Source organism: Lepidothrix coronata, unplaced genomic scaffold (assembly GCF_001604755.1).
Source record: "Lepidothrix coronata isolate B3197 unplaced genomic scaffold, Lepidothrix_coronata-1.0 Scaffold45, whole genome shotgun sequence".
Classification (NCBI taxonomy): Eukaryota; Metazoa; Chordata; class Aves; order Passeriformes; family Pipridae; genus Lepidothrix; species Lepidothrix coronata.
In genome coordinates this window covers 5,282,944-5,304,405 of record NW_016690225.1, presented here as the reverse complement: position 1 = coordinate 5,304,405, position 21,462 = coordinate 5,282,944, and the positions used below count along the sequence as shown (strand labels likewise).

General features: G+C 38.0%; 1 protein-coding gene across 3 annotated transcripts in view; it reads left to right on the top strand.

Annotated features, from left to right (window-relative positions):
- Positions 1-21,462, top strand: part of BMP5 (bone morphogenetic protein 5) — a 56,106-nt gene that overhangs the window by 7,414 nt on the left and 27,230 nt on the right. For all 3 annotated transcript variants that reach the window (XM_017814489.1, XM_017814488.1, XM_017814487.1), the window contains one exon: positions 18,255-18,447. In XM_017814489.1, the coding sequence (XP_017669978.1) occupies positions 18,255-18,447 (193 nt within the window). The remainder of the gene's footprint in view (positions 1-18,254; positions 18,448-21,462) is intronic.

Here is a 21,462-nt window from a genome sequence, read left to right as displayed (position 1 = left end):
CTACCAGACTTTATAATTATTTCCCACACTTTTTCCTATCCTCTCCTCCTTGTCCTTTCCCTTGTCTCTAACTCCCACAGTCTAGGCAGGGTCACTGAACTTTAGTTTTATGTCAGTGACATTTGGCTGTAGAAAGGATTAAAGGCCAAGAAGTGGTGAGATTAGGCGACAGTGCGGGAAACAGAGAGGGAAGGAATGAGAGCAGGCATGAGAGAAAAATGGCAAAGCACAGGTCAGGCTTTACCTCTTCTTCTCAGTAGGTAACAACCAACAATGGGGGCTGGATACAGGCCTGCTGGGCATGGGTAAGGTCCATAACAGAAAAACAGCTCTGCAGGAACTTGTATTACTGGAAGATTTAGTCCTACTCCTCTGTTCCTCACATGCAGCATGATGTTGTATCACTTCAGAGCATTTCCCATGCCTGCAGAGTTACAGAAGTGGAAGTTTATTATGGTAGAGAGAAGAAGTTGCATGCAGACAGAGGGCAAGGAGCATGGTATAGATAGACAATGTACAAATGAAGGGGAAAATGAGTCCAGGTATGGGTTTCTTCTCTCAGTAAGCCTTGAAGGCAAAAGGAGCACTTTTCTTCTCAATCCCATGTGGCAGACAAACTACTTCAACCTCCCCAGGCACTTGGCTTCCTGGGCAAAACTCTTCATCCTTGCAAAATAAAATGCAGCTCCCCCCGTCCTTCAGTATGTGTGTGCAGGGAGTACACAGATGGGCTACTAACATTTGCAGCCATAAATAACTTAGAAGCTAGCTTTTAAAAACCACAGGTTAAAGGATAAGAGCTGCCATGACGCACACAGAGAGGCTGAGATCAGAGGAGCAGCTAAAAGGGGTCAGGAGAAACAATGAATCCCCTTGTTCTGAGTCATATTTATGAGTGCTCCATTGCACCTAAAGTTCATATTTATTGGCTAGGCCATGGGGTTTCCCCATTTGCTCATCTCTTAAAATAACACCCTTGGTTAAACTTTCCTATAAAACACAGAAATGCTATAGCAGGCAGACCTTGTCAACCCTGACAACTACATTATTTAAGTTTGTGGGTGGGGCACACCAAGCAGGAGCTGGTTTGTGTATTGTACTGAATTATGAATTTGTTTCTATACAAAATATGATTATAAAACAAGTAGAAAAGGAAAGGTTTTACAGATCAGCTCTCCACTCAGAAACTTCCCACTCTTATTGAAGGATGTTCCAAAAGGTGCATTTAAACGTTTACTTTCCAGCTCTTTTTGAGCAACAGCTCTGGTGCAATAGATCAAGGACTTGACTTTATCAACCACAACTTGGTGACGTGTGTCGTACCTTACCAAAATGTGGTTTTACTTTTTTTCCCACTGTAATTCAGGACAAACTGAGACAACAATTATTAATGAGTCAAAACCTAGAAAACTAACCAGGACAGCTAGTCTGGTACATGAAATGTATCCATAGCTGGACAACAAGTGACTTTGCAGAAGCAAAATTCCACCTAACTCTCTTTTTCAAGGAGAAGCAGAAAGAGGAAGAAAATTTAACAGGTGAAATTTCTGTTAGGTTTATCTTTACCTTACTTAACAATATTACTTATTCAAACCCCATGAGAACATAAGAGTCTTTTCCAACTTCAATGATTCTGTAATTATATCCCTTTGTGTCTATTAAATGAGATTATTGTTGTTTTAATTCATAGGTATTTGACTGTAGTCAAATTAATTAAGCTAAATTCTTATGCTTTGCTAAACTGTATCCCTATTCCAGAGTAACTATTATAAATTAAGAGCAATTTGGCTAAGCATATCCTTTTAAAAGATTCGTCTTTTAAAAGTGGAGGGGAAATACAGGTGGAGTATGCAACTATAATGCACTGCAAAATAATTTCAATAATATATTGTGTTTGACTTTTACAATTGTGAATGGCACCATTTTTGGAGCCAGAGGTTTTAAATTCTGTTCTGGCAAAAAAACCAAAATTCTGGCAAAAAAATTCTGTTCTGTTCTGGTTTGGGACCAGAGAAGAAAGAAACAGCAGGGATGCTGAATAAGCAGGGACTCTGATTTTGGAGTAGCAGGCAGAGTGCCTGATGGCACCTGGTGCCTGGAGCCATGCTATTCTAGTGGTGCAGTTTGCAAAAACATTACCTGAGAAACTGAAAGAGTGGGAGAACAGTAGTGTGGATGATAATGCTATGGGACCAAGTCCAAGCCCAGCATACAACCCCATGACAGCTGTAGTCTTTGTGGTGATTTATGATGGCAGAGATCCAGCAGGAACACAGCTTTGGGAAAGTTGTTCCCAAGGTTACCTCAGCTGGGATATCTGTCAGTAACTACAAGTCATAACATGCTAGTGATCCCAAAGGTTAATCTGCTGCTCCTGCCCAGGTTACCTTGCTGCTTCATATATGACATGTGTGCAAAAGCTTTGCAGTGAGTCTGTCCTGGCCCCCAACTAGCCTAAACCTGAAAGTCAGAGCGTGAAATGTATGAGCAGCCAAACAGGAAAAACTCGAAGAGCCTCAGATAGAGAATGAAAACAGTGTGCCTCTGTTTTCCAGTCCATGAAATGAGGATGGGCAAATATTTCTGTGTTCATTTTCATTTCTGTGCACTGTCATTCTTTGGCCTTGCAAAGAACTGGTATAGCTTTCTTCTTGCAAAGCTTCTTTTTACTCTAACTGTTCACTCTGTAAAATACTTTGTTCCCAAGAATCTCACAGCACCTTCCATTTCATCATAGTGATCTCAAGCGTTATTTTAGAAAGGGTTAAAAAAAGTCCTTCTAAAAGGACAACAAGTATAGTGTTCTTAAAGTAGACAGTTTACAAAATAATGAAAAAGAAACACTGGAATTTAAACACAAAAACTGAGATTTGTGTTCTGGTGCAATGGAGAGACGATGTATGGATAGCTTACCTCTTGTTCTCAGAATTTAGGTTTGTGCCTCTCTGAGGCATGTGTGCACGCATATCAGTCTGTGTGCATGGTTTTGTATATGTAATATAGAAAGCATGTAAATCTTTTTTCAGTTTCAGTCATTGGGATTTTTTCCCCCTTAAATCATAATATTCTTTCCCATCGATACTATGTGGCTTTACCAGCCCTGACCTTTCAAGCTGCCTGTTTGGACCAGTGTTTATCAGATGACCGTTTGACCTCCTTGTTAATTGTACTTAATTACATCCTGTTGTAACATTTTGAAATAAGGAGGAGAGTTTATGGATCTGTTCCAAAGACCTGAAGACTAAAACAGCAGCAGAATTCAGTGGTATGAGGTGCTGAGTAATCTCGTAGTTAGGTCAACAAAAGCTGTGGCTTGTCCAGTCGATTGCAAAATTGGATCCATGTAGGATCGTTGGTACTCCTGTGAATAAAATCACACGATTTTCTTTGTTCTGAGAAGGGCCTCTCCTCTCTGATTGACTGCTTGGATATTTCTCCAAAGAGATCAAGAAAGGAGTGAAAGACCTATCAACAGTACTGAAAGGGCTGAGGTTCACATATGATGATATAAAAAAGACAACCCTCTGTTGTCACAAGTGGTTTCTCTGTGGTTTTGCAAAACTTCAGAATTCCTTATGCTTCCATAGAATTGCCAGTTCCCAAGAGCTTTTTGAGACTTATGTAATCTTTGCTATGAGATTTTCTGTGTATTGATGATTTCTGAGCACATTTAAGCTTTCATTAAAGAGCAGCAATTATCCCCTGTAGCTGCAGCAAAACAAAAATTAAAACAAATTAACATCCAGAAAGAGCTGCAATTCTTGAAAACGGGCACTCCAAAGGCTCGGAAAGCAACTTCAAATCCTTCTTATTTTACAATGCTTTTCTTATAGCTGATGGCTTTTGAAACACATGGCATTGAATATATTGCTTCTCACTAATGATGAGACATACATGTTTGCTTCCTCTACTGCTGTTGTTCCATAGCTCACTTACCACAAATTCGATTTATAAGATTATAGTAAACTTGATTTCCTAAAATGAATGAAGAGAAAAGGAAATAGAAGCTATAACATTATTATTATGAAGTGAAGGTCCAGTCCCAAGACTTTAAGGAACACAAGGCAAAAGAATATACCTTCAATTTTATTTTATTAAAACTCTGATAGTTGGACTTATTGGAGAATGAAGTGCCATGAAGAATTAATTGTCTATAGTGGTAAACTGCACATAATTACGGCATTATTGTAATGGTTTGTCATCCAACATGAGTTATATTCTAGATAAAAAAGACAAGTTACTTAGGTGAGCCTCTAGACTTACACAGTACTGCCCACAGCGCACCGTGAACCAAACAATATTGTGAAAGCTAAAAGTGCTGTCTTTCCTGTAGCAAAGGTTTAACCTACAGTTCAACTAGACCAAATTACATTTACATAGTTAAATGTTTTTTATGTATTGATTTTAGTTACAAGCCTATATGATTAAAAATAAAACACAGAATTTGCTTAATGTCATAATAAGGTATTTGAAAGATCACAATGTTTAAATCCCCTTTTGGTGTTAAGCAATAGTAAGTATATCTGAAATCACACAATGATGACTTTCAGGGAGGACTGGTTTGTTTTTCAGAATTTTGAGAGGTAGTATAATGTGCCACTATATAGTATTGTTTATCATGGTAATTTAAAATTAGGTACTATTTCGGAAAAAAGTTTTTTCTTTTCTCTGATTCCTTAGTTAGCTCCTTTTTTATATCCTAGAGCTATACACTATGGGTCTTCAAAAAGTAATATTTTTTTATCACTTCTTAAACTATTGAATTAATAATCATGTTTAATAAGGTTGTATATCATAATGAGATCACATTTACAGGGAGAAACACTTTTTTATATATCAAATTTTTAATGTAAGTAAATACATTTTAAATGTTGTTTTATTATATATGTGTGTCTGTGTCTGTGTCTGTGTCTGTGTCTGTGTGTGAATATAAAATCCAGAGGTAGTTGATGCTGTGGAGTGAATTATTTTTTTTTTTTGGAAGGGAGTGATGATCGGGCATCAGACAACTGTTGAATGAACAGTGCTGTGTGTTCAAAGTGTCATACTTTTTCTTTCTACTTTGGAAATTATTTTCTTGATTTTTATGTCATTTTGAGACTCCTGTGTCTCTCTCCCCAGGTCTGTCCAAAGTAATCTACTGTGAGGGATCACGACTTACTGTCACATTACCTAGAGTTAATCTGAGCTCTTTCATGGCACAAATATTGTTTGTGAAGATTAGCTTTCCTTTCCTCTGGCAATGCAGGCATAATACTGGATGGCTAACCCAGAGATATTTTATTCACTAAGAGTCAGTGAGTTTCTTCCTTGAAAGAGGTTCAAATTCATTAATCGTAGTAAGTTTTAAACTTCCTTCAGGAAGAAAAAAAGTCCAGTTTTTTTTTCCTTCTGGTTGAGGGGACCTGTTCCATATGAGCAGTTATATGGGGGTGAAATAATCTCTCTTTGTGAGAATAAATCATTATCAGATTAGACTGACGGAGCTGCAGAGGAAAGGGTGCGTTTTGAATCAGTATTAACAGACTGTTAAAATCACAGCCAGCTCCCAAACTGGCTGTTAAAACACGCTGCCTGAAAGTGCCATTCCTCACCATTGCTGGCCAGCCTCCTGTCTGCTCTTCCTCCTCATCTTCCTCCTGTTTGCTTCCGGTGTAATGTCTGGGAGGGCCTATCTCTGCTGTGCTTCTGGCTCTGTTGCTCTGTTTCTCAGCACTAGAGTCTCCTAGTTGGGTTCTTGGTGTTGGCCAGCAGGAAGAATGCATAGGACAAACCTTCAAAACAAGTGGTAACAGTTTATAAAAGATGAAATTCCAGTCTCTTTACATTTTTAATTCTATGGTGATGACTCTGTCAGTACAGTGATTAGCCTGGTATGTGTTTGTGCAACCAAAGTATAAATCTGAGGACCTCTGAACTCATTTGAGCTAAGCTGGCACACCAGCTAAGCACATAGCCTGTGAGCAGCTATTTTTTGTGGATGTAGTTAACATCCTGTCTATGATGTAGCCTAGTAAAATAATTTTTAATTTCTTATATGTAATGAAACCATTTTCTACTCTCTAAATGTGATGTTTTTGAGGGTTTCCTTCCTCTTCCTTGTTACAGCTAGACTGTTTTTTGTGGAATGTTTGGTCAGTGTATGGGTAATATTTAAATACTCAGATGTGAGCACAGCCTAAGCAGAAAACACTGCCTATCCATTCGTACCCAGTCTGGCATGCAGACAAAACTTTGGTGGAAGTATTTCCAACAAATTCCATGTTAGAAAATAGATGGAGTTTATTAGATGACGAGTGAATGGTAAGTGGTAGAATGACTTGCCACCAGTGGGTGGAAGTGAGCAGAGGGTTAATATGAGCAGGAACTAAGGAGATGTGGGAAGATAGAGTGTGCTTTAATGTTTAGCTTTTCCTTCCCTGCCAGTCGTCCTATGATGATATGCGCCCTTTCACCCTCCTCAGAAGTTATGTTCCATCTGTATACTTTTACAGTGCCAAAACAGTTATAACTTACACCTATTTTCTGACCATTGGATCCCAGAGGTATAACTTTTGTTTCTGTTCAGCTGCAGCTGAACCCAAGAGGGATCTTTTCTTCTGTCATTTGTTAACCTTGAGGTTGTGTTGATCTGACATTCTGACTTTCACACACAGTCAGAAACCTGGCAATAATTGTTAGTTTTCTTTGTGATGATCTGATTATAGAAAAACAAAATTAAACATGGGAAAAAATGGAAGGCTATTGACAGATGGCATCAAAATGTACTGGCTTCACCAAAGATGAGGCAAAATAGACATCGTTGAGAAAGCAGACAAAACTAGAAACCTGAGGCAAGCCAGTGTAAGGATTAGCTAATTTATCTGTATGTATTTGATTTATCATGATGTATTATTTCAGAATGACATGATGAAACTTTGATCTGATCTATTTTTTCAAATAAAGATTTATTTATCACTGATGAAACTGATAATAACTGAAAATCTATCAGATTTAGGTTAACATAGGTATTTGTGATTGGAGAGCCTTTGTAATATAGTGTGACTTAAAATAATGAAGAAACCACAGGGTCCTTACTTACTAAAAATGAAAAAGCACATATGTGCAGTTGTATTTTCTGTGCTTCATGCTACAGCTAAACAACTGGAATGAAAGTTTTGCATTTGGGAGGTTGAAGGATGCAGTGCATTATACTGTTGAAATCATCAGAAAAATTAGATTGCGAGGAATTGTTTAGCCAACTATCTTTTATATCTTATATTTATATATTCACTTCCAAAACTCTATCTCTTTGTTCTAGTTACACTGGCCGTGTTCAAACCAGCATAAGAAAAGCTGCGTGTTGCTTTTCCACTTATTTTGAATCAACAACTGAAAGCCTTCCAGCATTTAATTATTACTGGAGCAGCTGCAGTGCAGCACTTGTTTTGACTTGTTGAGCAAGTGCATTTGACTTGGAAGAAGAGTAAATTGAATGAATAACACATGTTTAGCTATGACATTTTCAGCAAAACATTGGCTATTGAATGAAGACCAGCAATTTCATTAAAACATCTATTTTATTTAATTTTTTAATGTAAAGTAATGAGAAGGTATCATGGATAATCTCACAGTGTACAGATCACCTGGGAGATTATGTGTGAGAAAGCCAAGCACAGTTATGCCTCTTTGATTGAGGCATTTCTTTAGGTCTCTGCTTATAAAAGTTGTTGGCAGGAATTGTTATGTGGTTGCTGGGAACTCTTTCCTTCTCAGAGGGAATGCTGAAAGCTTTTAATTATTAACTGAGTTCTAATTCTTAAAATAATTGATGGAAAAAAGGAAACATCCTTTTAAATATTCACTTTTATTCTATTATTGGTTTGTAATTTTCATTTTTTACCAAGTTGCTGCCTACCACTTACTAAAGTTGAATACATTGCATGTACATTTTAAGAGGATTAGAAGGTAAAAATCACAGAATTTCAAAGTCCACTTTAGTAATATGATAGTGTTTTACACTATTTTGAGTTTTTCAAAAGTGTTTTTTTTTAATTGGTAAGAATCTATCAGGTCTTTATTACTACAACAACAAAATGAAGAAATTAATATTTTAATACTAGATCTGTGCTCTCAAAAGATGTAATACTAAATGCTTGGTTAAGATACATGAATATTCTAACTTATTTTTTAATAAAGTATGGGATATTGAAATGCATTTCTTTGAAGGTTAAAGAAAGAAAATAAGTGTACTATGTGCTTGGAAAAAGGACAGGCAACTTTTTTTTTTGTTGGCTTGATTTTTTTATTATGCTTTTTCTTTTTATTCTTGCTTTAGATTCTGTTGCAGTTGTGGAAGGGTTTTTTCATTGAATTTGTCTTGATTTGAATTACTTTGCAATTCATACAGGTCAGTAATTCTGTTCAATTATGGAAGGCATGTTCTACCATCAAACGTCTCGATTCAATAAACAATATTTCATTTATTAAAACTGTCACTAGCTGCATAGTATTTCATCAAATGATTTTCAAACTGTCCCTAATTTAGTTAATCAAAATAGTCAAATGTTACTCACTGATGTCAGTAGCTGATCTGAAAATAAAGAATTTAGTGAAATAACTACCTTTACAGCAGTGTAACTGGCTTCAGAATATGAATGTTCAAACTTTCTGCTTTGTGTTTTAATAAGAAAGTGTATTTTATGTTAAAGTAATTTATATCATTCTTTCAAAACCACATCTGTAAATCTATAATTACTTTAAATACAACCAATATGATAATAATAAATAAAAAGAAACTCAAATATACAGTACTGCAATAAAGCAGTTCTTAAGAAACAGAACTGTTGTAAGAGAAAAAAAGAAAAATTTCTGCAGACTCGCCCTTTCTAATTAAGCAAAATCCCCACTGATTACGGAAATGGTTTTGCTTCAATTGGACGGGGATCAGAATGTGGATTAAGTTTCTGACAATGACCTTTTTGTCTAAGATAAGGTACGTGTGGAATGTAATTTTGGGGACCTATTTTCAACCCCTGCCTACGTTTTTTTATGTAAGGTATCACAGAATCATAGAATCATTTATGTTGGAAAAGGCCTTTAATATCATTGACTCCATTCTGCCAGTGATACTGGGCTTGGAGCCAGCTATTTATCAGTTGGCTCTTCCTGTTTCTTCCCTCATCATTCTCTGCTACTGGAAGGACAGAAGAGAGCACTGCTTGTGCTCCTGATCCCTTAACCAGTCATCCCAAGGCTCTGAAGTCTCTGTTGATTGCTCTTCTTGTTGCAGCTTCATCATTGGCCACCAGAAAAATAAATAATGGATATTAATCTGAGGGCAGTACCAGAGTAAGAAGCTTTGTCTTCACATCTCTAACCATTTAAGTCTTTGAGAAGACTTCATAGGGAGTCTCCTATGGCAGCGACCTACTTTTTTTCTTTATGGAGTCAGTTTTGATGCAAAGTGTTGACTGACTTAACCTTGGCAGCACCTCCAAGCTAGATGGACCATCATCCTCATTGTTGTTCAGTTCCACTTGCAGAGTCTCACACCTACTGTGCCCTGGCAGCTGCAGGTGTGGTCACCAGAGGAGATGGTGTGCTGGGCAGGAACTTTTTGCCATTGCCTCCTGTCCCTTCAGTTGCTGTGTTCAGACAGTTGGATAGAGGGTAGGGAATATTCCCTATCATACATCCTGTCTGTTGTGCCTGTCCCAGGGAAGGCAGGGTGCAATTCCAGTAGTCTGCCTCACTCTCTCACTCTCCCTGATACTACTCAATCTACTTTACCTTTTTCAGGTGCTCTATCACTGAGCACAGGAGTTCCTCTACCTGGGCACACGTCCCACAGGGGTGCCCACTGCTGCCCTCCGATACAAGCGCAAGAGCAGGGCACACCCTGCAGCTGATACCAGGGCAACAGAGAGTTTCCACTGGAGGTCACTCTGGGCAGCTGCCTCAATCATGATGAGTGCAGAGTTTAGAGAGGTCATGACTCTCTTTTAGCCAAGATGATGACACCGACGAATTATTCTCTGAGGAACTAAGAGACACTTCCAAATCAACTGCCTTTGTCCTTGTGGGGGTCTTCAAATTGCCAGAAATTAACTGGGACTGTCACACAGCTGGTACAACCCTGGCCAGAAGATTCCTAAAAAACCTGGAAGACAACTATATGGAAAAGGTCCTAAGGGAGCCAACTTGGAAAGATGCCCTTCTTGATCTGCTGCTTGTCGACAGAGTGGATTTTGTGAGGGAAGTGGAGATTGGTGGCCGTCTTGGCCAGAGTGACCGCAAAGTGATCGAGTTTAAAATCTCTGTTAACAGGAGGAAAAGTGCCGACTCTGGGCATGAGAAGAGCAGACTTCAGGCTGCTCAGGGGATTAGTAAGGTTGTAAGGTCCCCTGGGAGAATGCTTTTGCAGATGCTGGGGTCCATCAGTGCTGGTCACTTTTTAAACATCACCTCCATGGGGCACAGGAGCAGGCAATTCCTATATGTCGCAAGTCAAGCAGATGGGACAGAAGGCCAACTTGGCTGACCAAAGATCTTCTCTTGGAAATAAGGCAAAAAAGGAAGATGTATGTCCAGTGGAAGCAAGGTTAAGGGACATGGGAAGAACAGAGAAATTCCACTTACTGCTGTAGGAAGAAAATTTGAGTGGCAAAGCTCAACTGGAGCTGAAGCTGGCCAGAAACATGAGGGACAATGAAAAGAGTTTTTCAAATATATTAATGGCAATAGGCAGTATAGAAATATCATTGGTCTGTTACAGGATGAGGATGGCCACTTCACAAACAGGGACGGAGACAAGGCAAAGGTGTTCAATACTTTCTTTGCCTTTGTCTTCAACACAGATGATGGACCAAGGGGGTCTCAGTGCCCTGAGCTGGAGGACCATGACTGTGAGAATGATAAACTCCCAGTCAACCCTAAAATTGTGTGGGATGTGTTGCTCCAGCTTGATCCCTACAAATCTATGGGGCCTGATGAGATTCATCCCAGAATCCCCAAAGAGCTGGCTGATGTCATTGCAAAACCTCTCCTGATGATTTTTGAGTTGTCTTGGGTATCTGAAGACATCCCAGCTGACTGGAAGATGGTGAACGTTGTCCCAGTTTTCAACAAGGGCAAGAAGGAGGACCCTGGAAACTACAGGCTTGTCAGTCTCACTTCAGTGCCTGAAAAAGTTATGGAGAAGATTATTTTGGGAGGTACTGAAAAACACCTGAAAGACAATGCAGTTGTTGGTCACAGCCTTCGTGAGAGGAAAGTCCTACTCATCAAACCTGATTTCCTTTTATGACAGTGTAACCCACCTAACTGGCCAAGGGAAGCCAGTTGATGTCATCTTTTTGGATTTCAGTAAAGCTTTCAAGACTATCTCTCACAGGATCCTTCTGAACAAAATGTCCAACACACAGCTGGATAAACACATCATGCGGTGAGTGAGCAATTGGCTCACAGATCAAGCACAGAGAGTATTAGTGAATGGGGTAACATCAGACTGGTGACCTGTCACTAATGGGGTTCCACAGGGCTCCATCTTGGGCCCTGTGCCCTTCAACATCTTCATAAACGACTTGGATGCTGGACTGGAAGGGATACCAAGCACGTTTGCAGATGATACAAAATTGGGAAGAGCTGTTGATTCCCTGGAATGCAGGGAGGCCCTGCAGAGAGACCTTGACAAATTAGAGGACTGGGCAATCACCAACCATATGAAGTTCCGCAAGGGGAAGCAGTATGAGGAGTAGCTGAGGTTGCTTGGTCTGTTCAGCCTGGAGAAGAGGAGACTGAGGGGAGACTTCATTGCAGTCTACAACTTCCTTGTCAGGAAAAGAAGGGAAGGGCAGGCACTGATCTCTTCCCTGAAAGACCTCGAGGGAATGGCCTAAAGTTGTGTCAGGGGAGGTTTAGTTTGGATAATTGAAAAAGGTTCTTCACCCAGAGGGTGGTTGGGCACTGGAACAGGCTCCCAGGGAAGCAGTCACAGCACCTGACAGAGTTCAAGAGGTGTTTGGACAGTACTCTCAGCCAGATGGTGTGACTCTTGGGGGTGTCCTGTACAGGGTCAGGAGTTGGACTCAATGATCCTTGTGGATCCCTTCAAAATCAGCACATTCTGTGATTCTGTGATCCTTATATGTCTGATCAGAGATGATTTCCCAAAAGACCTCAGTTCTGCAAGGTAAATTCTGAACTTCCCCAAGAAACACGGACATACATGACTGAAACCTGTGCAATGAATTTTCCCACCTCAGCCTGAGGAGGCAGATGGAGAGGGAAAAGAAGGGTTATTGATTGCAAACCACCCCCTTTCCCTTACTACTGTCTACAGAATAGGCAGGAGGGCACCAACGCTCTCTTGCTCTCCTGATGAAAATGGGTAAAAAGAAATATAAAATACTTGGTACTAAAAGGAGAACAAGCAATGGGGCATATAACTCTGAAGTTTTGTAGTTAAAATGCTTAGCTGAATGATTATTTGGTAAATGTCTAATGTCAAATGAATTAAAAAAATCAGATGTGGGAACAAAAACTTACTTAATTCTCATTTTTTCCATCATCCCCTGCATTTCTTCTGAGCAATGGTCCAGGATGTTCCACTGCTGGGCTACTCAGCATACCCACAGTTAGGATATGGGTCATTGAAATCAGCTGATAAGGATTGAAATGTCCTTTGACTGAACAAGAGCTATCTCTTAGTCCAATTCTCTGGAGCTGCAGAGGGCTAAAGGGGAAATGTAGATAAACTCCTCTGTTTTGCTTACTGGCTGGTACAAGACAGTTGACCTTTAACAAACAGTATTGTCTCTCCACTGACTGTATCGGGCAGCTGTCTCTGGTGTCCAAAACAATGCTTGAAGCACAGGTGACTATTTTTAACAATTTCAATGTCTAACTCAAAATAGATTTCCTGAGTCCAGATCAGGATTCTTACCCTTCTATAAAACCTAGTAAATCAATAGCGCTTAGACAAGTAGAATCATAGTCTGCTGCTTTTTTTTTTTCAATCACTGATTTGGGAAGGTATTTTTCTTCCCACTTGGACTTTAAAAGTTCACTTGATTTAAACCCTTTTTTGAAGACTGTAGTACTTATTCAAAGACCAATAGGCAGAATGAAAAGGCTACTACTTACTTCAATATTAATTAGGTTTTATGTTTTTAGGACTTCCAGAGTAAAAAAGATGAAAGATATACTTGCTGAGATAAACTTAATCTGATTTTCTAAAGTTGATATTAATTTTCTACAATCTAAAAGCCTAAAAAGTTACAAAGCTTTAAAATGTATATTTTAGAGTCTGTTATCTGGTCTCTTCAACTGAGAATGACATTCTGAGGAACATACTTCTTAACTTCTTTCAGATGCACTTCATTAAATATTTACACCTAATATAGCTGTTTTATTTCGGTGGGGTTTTTACCCCTGTATGCTTCTCTAGAATCACCTTCCTCCTACCCACATACCCTACAAAATATTTGCTGCCTTATTTTGTGAAAAGTGAGTCACTTTAAACAGTCTAATTTATGCTACTAGAATTTGAATGTTGGAGAGAAGAGCAAGAATGAGGTAAACAGCTATTTGATGTCTGTCTTTTCACAGTAGCACAATAGCTAATTCCTTGGGCCTCTGACCTTTTAGTGTCCTGTAACAGAGTACTTGCATTAATCTGTTGCTTATCTGTCACCTACCACATTTGATATTTCCAGTCTCTGCTTTCAATTATCAGTCATTAGAGGCAGCACTGAGTAATTTCAGGAGAAAACGCCTGGAACCTTTGACCTGTTTTGGTCAGATAACCACAAGTGTTCACTGTAGATAAACTATCATTTAATTATATTCAAGATGTAAATGAGTGTCGTTTGTAGTGTATCAGCTTACTGTAACCTTTATCACCTTGAAGTGATTAAAACTGACTGGTTTACTTAGTACTTATACAAAGAATTTCGAGTCAAACAGTGAAATTCAGTGAGATTAGTGTAAATGGCCCTTTATAGTTACGAAGTCTGTAAGACCCTCCATTTTGCCCTGGCAGGTAGTTAAACAGTGACATTAAATTGATTAGTGAGACTTCACTATTTGTGAATCCAGTTGGGATTCTGGGATCTTATATTGTAAAATCAGCATATTACAGCATATCGTTGTTTTGTTACCGGTTTGCCAAAGCGGCTTTCACTTTCGCCATGTGTCACATACCAATATCTTCAGGAAAAGAGAAACATAAATCAGTGGGGAGAAAGAACACGTCTAACAGTTCCTTATGCACTATGACCTAAACTCATTGATAGCACTTTTTACGCTTTTTAAGCTCAGTCAACATAATCAGACATTTATAGTGAAATTGATAAAATATTGATTACTTATTATACTGTCCATCCATATATGTGCTTTGGGTGGCTTTTAGTAGTCTTTTTTTTTCTTAAATTACATATATATTGTTAATGAAAATCAGTGCATGATATTTTTCTCTTGGTGTAAAAGAAGACCTCTTTTCCAAAATACCTTTTTTGTATAAATTTGACTTCTTTCTTCTTAGGGTTGGACTTAGTGTTAATACAGTATGAACATTTAATCAGTTTGCCACATGGGTGGAAAATATCATTCTTTCCCATTTTACACACAGGTGTTTGTGATATTCCCCTGAGCTATGATTTGTCTGATGTAAGCATAGTGTTGCATATATTAGTTTCAGGTGGTATAAAAATACCATTTATAAAGTTGATGCTAAGAAACCTGAGCAATCAGAGCAAATGAAGAATTTTGTTATAATCAGCATTAATCTTAATATTCTAGTTATTTTTACTTAGAAAAATTGTATTCCTCTAATGATTAAAAAAGTACTTACTGATTTTCTGGTCAATCGGTTTTTAGAGGCTGTAATCGGTCCCACAGAGATGCGTTTTGGCAGATGAACTGAGCAGGGCTGGAATGACATGAAAACACTCTGGAAGTACTCAATACTTAAAAATCTTAACCTGTATTTTTTGTGCTGCCAGGGTTGAAAAGCTCTCGCCTATGAAAAAAAATATTTGAGACATGGTGCCTCCCTGTACTTCATGCCATTTCAGCAGGACAAAGGATCTTAGAGGTTCTCTACTGAGCATTCACAGTCTTCCCTGACAAAGCATTTATTAGATGCAGAGGGGATCAAGCTTTGTGTATTATTTTCAGTATTAAAATACTCAATATCATTAAATAACATTTTTCTTTTTTAACTTGGCTATCATTCTAGCCACTAGTCATTCTTGCAACATCACCACCACCATCACTGCTATTTCACAGCTTACTATATAAGATTTTAATTTGTCTACATCTGTAAAAAATTTTTTTTGCTAACAGAAAAAATTTTTTTGGCTAACAGAAATTTGCAGTTAGAGTTTCTGGCTTTATTGTGGAGAGTGGGATCTCCTCTCTGGTTTTATTGCGGAGAGTGGGACCCAGGGTTTTTCTTGGTGTTCAGTGCCTGTTTCCTACAACCCTTCATTTCTACAGGCAAAGTCCTGGCCTTCCTGTAAAGGGTGTCTCGACCCAAGGAAACTTATGTCCCTTTCAGATGACAGTGCTGTGTCTTCCTTGGGTATACAGGAAAACACAGATAAGTATTATCTGTGTGAGCTTTAATAATTAATTTCAGGCCCATGAGGAAGTGGCTATCAATATTCTTTCAGCAGTCATGAGTGGTCCTGAGAGAACCCCACCAATGCAATTGAAAGGTATTTTAGAAGTTTGTGTCCAAACTATAACATACAGGGAGAGAACTGCTGTTTCTAAACTAATGTTACTAATTAGAAAGTACTTAGTAGAAACTAGACAAAAGGAAACCTCAAATCCAAATAACAATAAATCAGACCAGGATTAGTGGCATTTAAACTTTTATTGTGGTACTATTTATGCAGCGGCATTAGGCACTTTTATTCAGTGTCTAATTCTTCAGTGTTTACTCATAGTGTGTAGTGCTTAGTCACACATACATATGGAGTTGCTACATTAAGTCTGTCTTTAATATAGTCTCATTTGAAGATTATTGACGTATCTGTTCCGCGTCAATTTTGAAATGCTCAGTTATAACCTTAGAAAATTGCAGCAGACTCTTTGCACTAGAAAAAAGCCTCTTGGCTCAGTGCTTTTGCATATGCTAATCTCTGCCAAGTGCTCTCTGAAATGAAAGGCTTTACATGGACATTTAAAAAAAAAAAGCAACAACTCCCAAACCTCAAGTCAGACCTCTGTATATATCCCACAGTTTAGAACTGGTCAGTGGAGCTGCTAAATAGACTGTATCCTGTTTCTCTTCAGCAGCAGCCCATTCATCTTCAGGTACAGAGCAGCCAGTTCACATGCTTCCACCTCTTTTCTGTTTTACTTTTGCAACATAGTGTTCCATGGCAAACCCAAGTAAGCTAAATATGCACTTGAGCCAAGTAAACCTCACAGTTAACAGACAATTTTCCTTTTGTCAGCCAGGAGAAAGTTAATTTTCACTGAAGATAAAGTGTTCTTATATCCTATATATTTTATTTTTGGTGGTTTTTAAGGCAACACAGATTTGTACATAAGAAAAAAAAAGCTAATAAAAACAAAGAGAGTTTACATTTTTGAAAGAGTGAAAGGGAAGTACACTGTAAAGGACAACTATACGACCACAGGTGACTTTAACTAGTAACTACTGCTCTGAAAATAATGTTAAATACTTTTCCTTCAATAGCTCTCAGTTTATTATGTCCGTAACTGTACTCTTATATGGCAAGCTCAAAATGATATTTTCTTTTTCTTTTAGTGCATTTGTATTTTTTAAGACAACATATACTTTATAATAAACAGATATGCAGCTTTATATATAAATTATATAATTATATGTATCTATATGCAAGCACATGCATATTGTATATGTAGACAAAACTTCTTGGGAGGCACTTATATATGAGCATATAAGTATAAATATACATAAATATTGTAATAATTTACACATTATTTATACATGTAGCATTTAGTAATCCAAATGAGAGCTTTTTCAGAACTGACATTGTTCCTCCCTCAGATCTGAGGACTAAAATGAAATAAAAGAGCAGGGGTTACAGGAGGGAGCATTTAGTGGAGCTGGGTGCAGTCATTTGGTTATCTAAACCAAATCCCAGCTCTGAGTTTTAGGTTTGTCCACCATCAGTAAAACGAAACACCTGTCTCACAAGGCAGGTAGAACTTCTCCAGAAGAGAGAAATTCTGTCTTCCGATGAAGCACAGCTTCTTCAAAGGTCAATGATATGTTGTATACTGTGGCAGTGGAAACCCTGCGTCATTTTCCATTCCACATCCTTAAAATCTGAAGTATTAATCCCGTAAGGTGTTCATCAGCCAGTACTGTGGCCTGTAGTTTCCGTTGACACATCAAAACATATATTCCATTGCAAAAGTTGCTCCTAACTCAGTCAGAATGGCAGCAGACAGCGGAATTAGACCCAAACCAGTTATAAACTCAAGTAAATTAAAATCCTCTATTTACTCCCTCTTACATTCTGTAGAATTCTGAATTAGGCAATAATGAGGTTTACTTTTTAACTTTAAATTGTGGCAGTGTCATAAGCAGTGAAAACCTGCATCTGCCCACCCAGGTTTGAGGGGACTTGTCAAGCCAGGACTGTGCTTCCTATGCTGCTGAGATGTCAGAACCACTCAGCCCTGGCTCATGGCTCCTTCTTCTGACACTGGCAAGATAACATGTATGCCATCAGAGTACAACTTGTGTTAATTTATATGACTTAACTGCTTCTTAAATATATAGTTGTTGCAGTACACTTTAGTACCACTTTAAAATTTATTATGTTAAACGGAAATGAACAGCATTCCTCTCATCTGCCTGGTTATTAGTGGCAATTAGTGTTTTCCAAAGTCATCTATAGCTCTGACATTGCTACTGCTGTGCTTATGACTACATTGAAGTCCTAAATCCTTTCACAGCTTTTAGTTTGTCCATATTTCTAGTTACTTTACAACATGCCCCCTTTCAGCTTTTTTTTTTATATTCTTTCCACTCCAACTTCTGGAATTTATATAAAAGCCACCAAGGTTTTTTTTTCTTTTGAACTGAAGACACTGGGCTGGTGGAATTTCCTTTAACTGGAAGTATGTCTGGGCTTGTGGTTTTATTATTTGCACAGTTTTATATTGTCATGTTTGTTTACTCCCAAGCAGAAGGAACGCTCCATTAATCATGGGAAATGGGCATTCGTTTCACATCTTTAATTTACACTGAACTCTTTTTCTCACAGTTGAAAGGGACAAGGACTTCTCCCACCAGCGAAGGCACTATAAAGAGTTTCGCTTTGACCTTACTCAGATCCCGCATGGAGAGGCAGTGACAGCAGCCGAGTTCCGAATATACAAAGATCGAAGCAACAGCCGCTTTGAGAATGAAACCATTCAGATTAGCATATATCAGATCATCAAGGAGTATCCAAACAGGTACCTGCTCAGCATGAACACATAACGTGTTGAATACCATCTCATGTGTTTCTTAAGTAGGGAGACAATAACTGATCATGAGTGTACACCTAGTAAGGCATCCCTGTTATCACCATGGCTTGTGCAATATTAATTCCTAGACAACAACAACAAACGCTGAGAAAGAATTAAAATGATCTTGAATGTAATTTATTCCAGGTTTATGTCCAAGCTCACCAAATAATCTGCCCATGGAGAGAGTGGGTGAGGGTTCTTTGCCTTGAACAGGAAACATGGGTGTCTGACAGGGCTCTGCAATCCCAAACACAGTACTGCTATGCTTCTAGGCAAGAAGTGGCCAGGGTTCAGGGTTTCCAAGTTGCAAACTAAGGATTATGCTGTAGTCTCAGGCATTTTCCTGTCTCTGTGGCATCATGGCTACTCAAATGTGTGTGTGTTTAATTCCCTTGGAGTTTGCTGAAATTCCAGTCTTTGGGAGTGAAGTTTTCTATTTTTCCTAAGGAAGCATGTACAGCACAGCCCATGGTAGGCTAACTTTCCTACACAGACCTGCCAAGGTACTCCTACCTGGACTTTTTCTCATGGTGAAAGTGAATATAGTCCACAATTTGATGGCAGCTAGCCACTAATATAAGTAAACTCCAAGGGTTCTTTCCACATTAGGGAATCTTCAAGTGGCATTAAGATAGAAAAGCAGCTTTCTGAAATGAGGTGTGAGGTGAAACAGCATTATCAGGATGGCCTATTAGTAATCATGACTTGATCTGATCAAAAACTGTTCTGGGTTTCAAGGAACATATAGATGGTTTATTCCACCTTTACTTCCTTGAATGACCCCGGACACGTGGAGCTTCTCAGACGCTCTGCCCGTAGCCTCTTTGCTGAAATTCTTGACTGTGGTTGCATTTCTCCTGTAGACAACTGGTAATTTGGAACTAGATACCAAACTTAAACAGCCTCCATAAAGGTAAAGGAAATCAGCTGTATTCTGCCTGAATGTGTTCACTGTTGCATTTCAGGCTATTTATGACATAATGACTAAATTTTTTATTATGTGTTGTGGGCAATCTTTTAAATATAAATATTTTTTAAATTACAGACAAAATTTGCAGCTGTTTTAAGCATGACAGGTTTTTTTCTTTTCACAGAATAATGGAGAATTTTAAAATTAAAAATGCCATAAAATGGGATGAGAAGTTTGAGGTAATAACATGAGCTAATGGGAGAACCCTGATCCCAGAGCTCTCACTGCCTTCTCAGGGGTCAAGTTTTTGCCCTATGTTTGTATCAATTCTAAAAGAAGTTATTTTTTTCCCTGTCAGATACTTTGGATTTCTGTAGGAAATTGCTGTTATGTAGGCTAAATAATTAGCATTGGTACAGAGACACTTTCTCTATGTATTTTCAAGGATCAGTTCTGGTTTTCTCTGGGTATTCACAACTCATTTTAGTTTCATTTGCAGAGTTAATGGGTAAGAGCATTCTGCCTGTTTTGAGTCTATTATCTTGGCCAATGCCAAAGACACTTTGGTGTGAGTTTCTGCTGCATTGCAAAGTGGTAAATATCACCCTGAGGAGAGATCCACAGGGGAAATTTGTCCTTCAGCAGAATTTCTGGACTGTAGTAGTAGTAGTGCCCTATTCTGATTTGGCTTGTGAGGCGTTGTACATCCTGGCTTTTGAGAGCATTTCATATCAGTCCCAGCAAAACTTGGAATGGAAAGAATCTATATCAGAAAACAACTATGTATTCTAGGAGGAGAAAAGTGTGAAATTATATCATTGTGATATTTTAATATTTTCCAAGCAATTTTACAGTTTTGTATTAAATCTACTGAGTAACACAAAAAATATTTATAAATAAACATATCAAAGACTATTACAGTCAGAATTAAACTTTTCCACTTTAAAATTCTGATAAACTGCTCATTAGAGAAAAAAGTTGGCATTTAAGACTCCAGAGAGTACTATTTATGAGCTTGTGGTACGTTGTTAATTTCTTCAGTGCTTGCAGAGTAGATCAGGTTCTTTGGAATTGTAACATTTTCTTCATGTTAGCTCTAGAAGGGGAATGCAATTGTTTTCTCCTTGTGTGGTCATTAGCACAGTTCTAGAATGGAAGTGATAAAAGACCAGCAAAAGATTATCCTATAACAGAAGAAAAAAAATGGTGACTTGAAAGAAAGCCCCTTCAATTCCTTTTTTAAAAACAATCTTCCTTTATAATTTTTGAGCTCTTTAACCTGATTCTGCAGATATATCTTACATATACATGTAAGTAAACATATGTTTGTCATAGCTTATTTGGCTTTATTTTCCTCAGTGTTAAGCAACTACAGCTTCAAGGGATACAGATAATGCTTTTTTTCAGTATCAGACATTTTAGGTGCATTTACGGTGTTTAATCTAGATAAGACAGTAACTTTCTTAGTTGCCATTGCAATTAAACACCATAAAAATACAGTGACAGGACCACAGGTATTTTAAACCTACTTTTAGACACAAAGCCTACTATTTCTGTCTTTCCTATTTAAGCATATAGTCATTCTGTCTGTAAAGCAACAATATGATTCCCAGATCTGTGTAAGCCAAGACTGTCTTTAGTTGACTTGTACAGTTAAAATTTAAAATAAAACATTTGGTTTTGTATCTTATTGTTTTGATTACTATTTATGGAAGAAAATAAATAGGTTTCTATACCTATAGATTTAGGTTTAAAAGATTAAATGGTGAAAACAGTTTTTAATAATGCTTCCTGCTTTGCAGAAGCATGTACAACAAAACTGATGAGAGTTAAATATCTTGGGTTTAGTGTGGTCATTGTAGCAAATTATTTGCAATACAGATGTTGTTCTGGAACCAATTGTGTTAGGAGATATGTGAAAACAAAACAAATAAATGACCCATGGTAAAAATTTAGTAACACAATTATACTAACTTGTCTGAGCAACCCTTCTGAATTATGGGGAGATTTCATAGGAACAAATTTAAGACTATACCAGGGAACTGAGGGTT